Below are 8,327 nucleotides of genomic sequence, written 5' to 3'. Positions count from 1 at the left end.
AAGATTGTACAACCTGACCTACCCGCACTTCTAACTTTAACCCTTTAAACCCAACTGGCTGAGACTTCGAAGCCTCAGTTACATTTCAGATTTACAAATATTTTACCCATAGATACATGTTCATTCAAAGACGTTCTCTGAAATCTGCTTCACCAAACTGGTGCCATTTTTGGTCAAACTGGCTTTTGACTTCTGTTAGCTTTTAGGTACCACCAGTAGTACTTGTACCAGTTTATCAAACATGGCTCAAGTCCAGGGGTCTCTAACCCTGGTCCTGGAGGGCCACCATCCTGCAGGTTTTACTTGTTTCTCTGCTTCAACACACCTGATTTGAATCAATGGGTGATTAACAGGCTTCTGCAGAACATGAAGAGGTGATTTAACCACTGAATCAGGTGTGTTGGAGCAGAGAAACAAGTAAAACATGCAGGATGGTGGCCCTCCAGGACCAGGGTTGGAGACCCCCGGTCTAATCACTGCTCAACCTTAAACTTTTCAGCTCATGACTTTCTTCAGGTTTCAGCACTTCTGCCAGGATCATCTTCAACTTTAGGGGACCAGCTTGGTTTTTCTGGTTTTAATTGTGCAGTTTTCCCCAAAACTGACCTTTTTATTGAAAACTACACTTCAATCTAAATGCAATTCATCCAGGTGTAATTTGTAAAACGTTGACACCCAGTAAAGGCTCAATATATTCATGTAATTTGACAGATTTAATCCCTCTGGCCCCTGGGGTTTCACCGAGACAGCAAGCAGCACGCACACAGGACAGAGTCAAGTGTAAATAATTTATTAAATAAGATGAAGTACACTTCAGAAGTGAGACCAGCCCAGTTCTGGATTGAAATCATAACTGGTAGTGTTTTGTGCAAAGAAACAGCAGATTTATTGTGAAAAACAAACAATCTCTGGTGCGATTTGAGGACCTGCTCAAAGTTACTCACATCTGTCAAGTAAAAAAATAAAAAAACTCAAGAGTTACTACGAAGGCTGCAGAATCTTCCAGTTCCTAAGTTGGTTCAAAGTGAATAAACGTGTCCCGTCTCAGTTCATCTGTAATCCTGAACTACAGGACTGGCTGAGGAGTAGAGCTTCCTCTTCACCAGCCGGTACTCGGCCCTCAGCTTCAGGACCCTGCTGGTGTCAAAGATGTGCCTCAGAGGCGGCCAGCCGTCGTCCTCGTCCACCCTGAGGACCACGGAGAGCTCGAAGGTGGGCGTGACGCTCGGGTCCGGGAGGATGCTCCCCGCCGACTTCAGGCCGTCTTTGCCCTCGACGTAAAGCTTGATGGAGGCCCCCCGGAGTCCGCAGGGCTCCTCGGCGGAGGAGCGCAGGATGTGCTGGCCGATCCTGGGGATCATGCGGCGGGGCAGCAGCAGCAGGCGGCAGTGCAGGGTGGAGGCCTTGGCCTCGGTCAGACAGCGCTCCATCTGCTGGGTCACGTCATGATGGAGGAGCTGCTGTTCCTCCTCCAGACCAGAGTCCTGGTCTGGACCTGTGGGAGGAGACAGGAAGGAGTCAGAAAATGGAGCCACTTTCTTCCAGTCAGGTTCAACAAGAGGCTGATGACAGCTCATCAGCTGACTGAAGACTTGACTGACTGAGTCAACCGTGCTGCTACCCTTGAGCCAAGTTAACCCGAGGCCTCAGGTCATTTTAATCTTAAGGACAAATATATTAAACTCTTAAAGAGGCAGAGGAACAGCCCAAGTCATTATATTTAGGAGCATTAACAGCTCCATAACCACCTCAGCTAACAGTGGCAGAGTAATTCAGTCTCTTACTGTGCGTTTTTAACAAAAACTCAGACTTACCAGGCGAGTTGTTCTCCTTCTCGTCGCAGCTGTCGACGCTCCCCCGCCGGGCTGAGCTCGCGCCTCGCACCGGGGCTCTGGGCTGGAAGAACCGCCCGATCATCTCCACGACACTCCCGTCCTCCGACAGCGCGGACAGTCCGTGTTCGAGGGGCAGAGCCGCGGTATACACCATCCTGAATCCTCTCCGTGAAGCTCCGGCGTCTCCTCCAGCTGTTCTCTCTGCGATTCCTCCATGAATGAGTCGAGGGTAGCCGCACGAGCCCGGAGCTTTTATACCCGAGGCTCCGCCCCCCTCACCCTCCCGCTTGCATCAGCGCAGGGGGCGGGGCTTAGCCGGATCAGTCTGGAAAGTTCCGGGTTTGCGGCTCACGCAACGTCCGCGCAGGTTGCAGCGCCAGGCTTCAGCGTAACTACAGGGATAATTACATCATTCTGACCCCAACACCGGAGTTTTTTACTCTTAGTTTCTACATTATGATCACACAGGTGAGGAAGGCACGTACATCTGAAGCTGCGTCCCGATTTAAATGCTTCCTAATAAATTAAAGATCATATTTTAAAGGGATAGTTCAGGTTTTTGACGTGCAGTTCCGTGGAATGGTTATGAACAATCAGTATCTAACCGGTTGTGGATACAATCTCAGTCAACACTACTCCAGATGGATTTTTTATTATTTAATTTTTTCTCCTTTTTTCCCCTTTGTCCACTGTTTACACATTCTAACAAGGAGCTGAATCACTAACACCATGCCACATGGTGAAAAGAACATTAACAACATATCAAGAACCGGTTAAAGATTCTCCCCAAACTCATTTTTGGTTTAGCCACATGAACTACACCTGTAGAAATCACATAAAAACGTGATTTTATTTATTTATTTATTTTTGCAAGCGATCCCATAAGTCCATGTTAGGGATGAGGTGCTGCCTCAAGTGGAGGAGTTTATGTATTTTTGGGTGAATGGAGCATGAGATCAACAGACAGATCGGTGCAGCTTCCTCAGTGTTGTGTACTCCGTACCTGTCTGCTGTGGTGAAGAGGGAGCTAAACTCTCTGTTTACTGGTTGGTCTACGTTCCTACCCTCACCTTTGGTCATGACCTTTGGGTAATGACTGAAAGAAAGAGATCATGGGTACAGGGCTCTCCCATGGAGAGAGCAGTCCACCCTTTTCCAAGCGAGGACCATGGCCTCAGATTTAGAGGTGCTGATCTTCATCCCGACCGCCTTCAGGAAAAATTCATCTTAGAGACAGGGTGAGAAGTTCGGTTATCCAGGAGGGAGTCAGAGTAGAGCCGCTGCTCCTCCACATCGAGAGGAGCCAGTTGAGGTGGTTCGGGTATCTGGTAAAGATGCCCCCTGGACGCCTCCATAGAAAGGTGTTCCAGGCATGTCCGACTGGGAGAAGACCCAGAACCAGAACTGTAATCAGTTCACTAAAAATACAAATTCACAATCAATCCATTTTATTGTTATTTATTCTAATGACATTCAGTCAATGGACTAAAATTCTGTGTGAATCGTTTATTATTATGTGAATACATTGATTAGGGTTAAGGTTAGTTTTAAATTAAATCTAATTTAATTTAAAACTACAGATGAAAGTTCAAAGGACAGTTTAGATTTTCAAGCTAATGACTGGTATGAATGAGTTCATTGCTCCAGTCTAAAACAGTTCATAGCTGTTCATCTGAATGCCGTTTTAGAAATCTTTGCCCGTGTTTTTTTTCACAAGCGCAAGTAGTGGCGGCAGCAGCAGGCTGTAGCACTTCTGGCGCACCTCCTGTCTACACATTATTTGTGCCTTTAGGGAGAAAAGTGGATGCGTTGAGAAACGCATAGCAAAGTGAAGGTTTTTGAAAACTCTGGCTTCGGTGTTTCCGAATGTAAAAAATTTGAATGTGGAGCTTTTCAGAAATGAGGATGTAGCTTCCTCAGGTACCGAGAGGTTTGACCAGTTTTTGGGGGGTTTGTTTGGATCCTGGCGCTGGTAAACGGTTCGGGACATTCTGACGTGCTGAAATGGTTTCCTTCACAGAGCAACCATGTGGATTTCACACGTGGGGAGTTAGAGTCATTGTGTCCTGATCTCCAGCTCTCACTGGTGTCCTAGAGCCAACAGGACCACATCATCTGGAAGTAGAGGAGACAGAATCCTGAGGCCACTGAACCGGACCCCCTCCACCCCCTGGCTGCACAGAGAAATTCTGTCCATAAACGTCACGAACAGAATCAGCCCTGGTGAAGTCCAGCTCCCACCCTGAAGAGGTCCGACTTACTGCTGGCAAGGAGAACCAGACTCTCAGACCGTCTGTATAGAGACTGAAGGACCCGTAGTAATGGACCCCCAATCCCATACTCACAGAGCGCCCCCTATAGGGTACCCTGAGGAACACGGTTCAATGCCTTCTCCAAGTCCAAAAAGCACATGTAAGACATGTGAACTGTCTTCAGATCGTCATTTATTTCAGCATGACTGGAATTAGTTTACATTTTTTCTAATACAAGCAGGACTTGAGCAGCGACAGACCCTTGGAATAATAACATTTATTCCATCTGGGCAACTTTACCCAACGATCTTTCTCACCGCTGTAACGCTTTTTAAATACATTTACCTCTCACAGGTTTTGAATATTTCTGAAGAATCTTTTTGCATTTAACAAACTGCAGGGATGACAAAGCTATTTTTTTTTTAAAGTAAAACTTTTGGGGCAAAACAGGAACACCAGCTGCTGTGGAAATCTACCCGCCTGTGACTCACCTAAAGGTTTTACACCAACAGGTCTGAAGTAAATATGCTGCCACTGCAGCTCGTCACATACCTGTAAACATATACCGTATATATAAATATATACAGATACTTGAAAGCATCATCAGATGTCTTTGCTTTGGTTTGCTTCCTCTCAGTAACTCGTCTTGATGGATGTTGGTTTCTAAGTGGACGATCTGAAGAAGTTCAGCAGAATAAAAATGTCTCACCCTGTAAATAATTAATAAATACGTTATAACCTAAGTTACAACTGTGAAATGACCGTTTCACTGCCTCTTGTTAGTGTGTACTTTAATAAATATTTAACTCTTCTTACAGCTTCTTTAATCCATGAGGTTCCTTTAAAGGCTGGAAAGTTTTTTTTTCTTTAGTACGTGTCTAGACTCAAGGAGGTGGACTTTGCTTGACTCACAGGTGAGTAACATAACGTGGTCTGACTCGTGACATCCAGACACTCGCCTGAGAAAAGGCCAGGGAGTGGAGCTTTAAAAAAACAAACAGAGCTATCTGTAGCTCAAGGTCCGAACCTCTGTCCCCCACAACGAGACCGTAGGACCTGCTCTCTGCCTCCCAGTCCATTTTAAAAGTGATTTTTTTTTTATTGATAACTTTTAAAGCAATTAGGGTTTTGTCACATCTACTGCAAAAAACCCATGCAGTGCTAGAAAAAGATCGCCGAATTTAAAAATATAATGTTTAGCTGCTTTTAAATGTAGCTGTAAAGACAGAACTTTGTCTTAAAGACATGTAAGGAGGACTTTGCTGTCTGATACAGTTTCAGATGGACTTAAAGTTCAACCTTGCTGGTTCGACGTGAAATGACTCACCCTCCTCAGAAATCTCCCCGCTGTGACGTCACCGCCGACGGCCAATCAGATCCGAGCCCGCTGACGTCGCACACAGAGACCTACAGAGTGTGTTTGTGAGGAGGGGAACTACGGCGTGTCGTCACACCGACTCACTGATTCAGCACAGCTCTTGTGAAAGTACTCTTCTTCTTTGTTTTACAGCTGGTTTATTCCAGCTCAGCTGCAGCTGCTGCAAGCTGAAGAAAAACTGTGAAAGAAAAGGAGAACTAATGGAAATGACTGAGGCAAAAAGTGAAATGAGTCGTTTGACTTTTGGTTTATAAGGACACTGTTTAAATACAGAAATTATTATTAGTAGCAGGATTTGATGAGTGTCTTTTTTTTAAATTATTTTTCCTGTTTCTGTCACACATTTCAGTTCATTGGTCAGTGCAGTTTAAGGAAAAAACAAAAACCTCACAAAGCGTTAAAACATGAAGCTGGATTGGGACTTTTGGTAACAGCTCGTTGTGCGGTGTGGTCCAAATGAGAAAAAGCCTGAGAGAAATGTCCACAAACACAACAATGAGACTTAACAACAGAAACATTATTCAGGGTTTAAACAGGTCACAGAAAGTTGGACCTTTTGTGGCAGAACTGGCACTTTGATGTTTTTAATAATAGAACTGGATCACAGAATTTAGTAGGACGACGTCATAAACCAACGTTTGAGCTGTTGAAACATTGCACATTTTTTGCAAACTTACACAGTTTTTGCATCAAAACGTGGGCGTTTTTGTTGTCGTTCACCCAGTTTTCCTCTCTTTGTGCTCACATCCAAACTCTGACTGACCTCCAGTACTCTGAGCTGTGAGCTTTTCTTCAAAACTGAAGGGGTCTTTTTCTCTTACATAAAACTGTAGAAACCATGGAGCTAAAAACAAAGAGAGAGCCCTCCCTCTCATCGTCTAATCAGAATTTGTGACGTTGTGGAGGATCCAATATGTCCGCCAAAACGGGAGCAATGTTAACGACTGTCAATGAGACATGCCGTCTTTGATGATGTAGGTCTTCAGCTGTACACGAGATCCTCCTGAAATTCACCACACTGGTGTAAAATCCTGTCAGCTCCATGAAAAAAAAACACAATGAAAGCAGAAGGAGGCAGAGGAGAGCCAGATATCAGCAGGAAGATGAAGTTAGGAGAATGTGGATCGGACAGATGGATTGTCAGCATACAGGTCTGGAACATCCTCCACTTCTTTATCAAATAAAGGAACAACACTGGTGTCAAAGTTTACAATTTAAACCAACACAATCATATGTTGGAGGATCCAGACCGGAAGGAGCAGAAGCTTCAGGGAAATCAGGACATGAAGACTTTAATTCTAGATCCAAATTATTGATTAGACATGCAACAGAAGTTAATCTCATAAATTTGGTGATTAAGACAGCCACTTTCTACATTCCCTGTAGAAAAATCAAAGATAGAAAGTGTCAGCGTGAACACAGTGGATTTACCAAGTGTCAAAATGTTTTAAAGGTAGTTTTTCTTGATAAATTGACTAAATTCTCACAAAACTGCATATTGTAGAGTTACTTACATATGGAATGAGGAATCAGTTCCTACAGATACAGACTGGGACCTTTTTCGACAATCTTGTGGTGATGATTTAGATCCACTGGCGGATGTAACATGTTCTTATGTCACATTTTGTAGGGATATGATTATCCCACGGAAGTGTATAAAAATATATCCTAACAATAGACGTTGGGTGACTAAATCAGTTAAGTCATGTTTATACAAAAAATCAATATACAATCAAATCAATTTAAACAGGGAACAGTCTCTGACCAACATTTAGCAAGAAAATAATTAAAAATTGACATTTTAATAGCAAAACAAAAGTACAAAGCAAATAAACCCGGCTCAGCATGGGCCAGTATTGTAGGTCTTCAGAAGCCAAAAGACACCCGGGTAACTATGGACGGGATCGATTCAGGATTTCAAACTTGCAAATGCCTGAAACTCATTTTATTGTCGTTTTGACTCCTGTGATCTTCGAGAAGAAACACAGAAACTGGTTCATAATCTTACAGACACACAGCACTTTAACGTCAGTCTTCAAGATGTTAAAAAAGCCTATGTGGCCGTTCTGTAAAGCTTTGTGCTAATGAGCTGAGTCCAGTCTTCCACTATATTTATAATAAGTCTCTGCAAACACAACATGTTCCTACCATTTGGAAGAATGCTCTTGTGGTTCCTGTCCCCAAATCTAATCACCCTAAAACTGTTGACCATTTTAAACCAGTAGCTTTGACCTCAGTTTTGATAAAAACTAATCAGAGATGAGATTTTAAAGCAGACTCAGCATCTTCTAGATCCCCTGCAGTTTGCTTATAGGCCTCATCGAGGGGAAGAAGATGCAACACTCACTTTGCTAAACCTGCTGCTGAAGCACCTTACAGGAGAATCTAATGAGACACATGTTAGACTTTTATTTGGTGATTTTTCCTCAGCTTTTAATACAATCCAGCCTTGCTTGTTGAACAGTTTTCCTTGTGCAATAGTCTGACGGGCTGGATTTAGAATTTTTTCCGTCATAGGACACAGAGAGTGAGAGTTAATAACCGTCTGTCTGACATCAAGTACTCCTCCACTGGGTCACCTCAAGGATGCGTGTAGTCACCCCTGCTTTTTATTTTATACACAAACATGAGTCAGAGCAGACATGACAGTAGGTTTATCATAAAACATGCAGATGATTGTGCTATTGTCAGCCTGCTTAAAGGACATGAAAGCAGTCATGGGCAGGTGGTTGATGATTTTGTTACATGGAGTGACGACTCCTTCCTCAAATTAACTATCGATAAGATGAAGGATATGACTATTACCTCACAAACAGGAAGTATCTTCAATTAGAGGCCAGGCCTTTGAGAGAGTGCAGACTT

General features: G+C 43.6%; 1 protein-coding gene across 1 annotated transcript; it reads right to left on the bottom strand.

Moving 5' to 3' along the window:
* Positions 1-810: 810 nt before the first annotated feature.
* On the bottom strand, positions 811-2,076 carry si:ch211-39i2.2 (uncharacterized protein LOC449866 homolog). The gene is made up of 2 exons (XM_017419712.3): positions 1,815-2,076; positions 811-1,495 (listed from the first exon to the last, which is right to left on the bottom strand). Exons 1-2 carry the CDS (start codon positions 1,987-1,989, stop codon positions 1,050-1,052), a joined length of 621 nt encoding a protein of 206 aa, XP_017275201.1. The 5' UTR covers positions 1,990-2,076; the 3' UTR covers positions 811-1,049.
* Positions 2,077-8,327: the final 6,251 nt, after the last annotated feature.

The sequence above is a fragment of the Kryptolebias marmoratus genome, linkage group LG9 (genome assembly GCF_001649575.2).
Source record: "Kryptolebias marmoratus isolate JLee-2015 linkage group LG9, ASM164957v2, whole genome shotgun sequence".
Taxonomy (NCBI): domain Eukaryota; kingdom Metazoa; phylum Chordata; class Actinopteri; order Cyprinodontiformes; family Rivulidae; genus Kryptolebias; species Kryptolebias marmoratus.
Note: the sequence above shows the minus strand (reverse complement) of the source record. Positions and strands in the feature narration are given on the sequence as shown.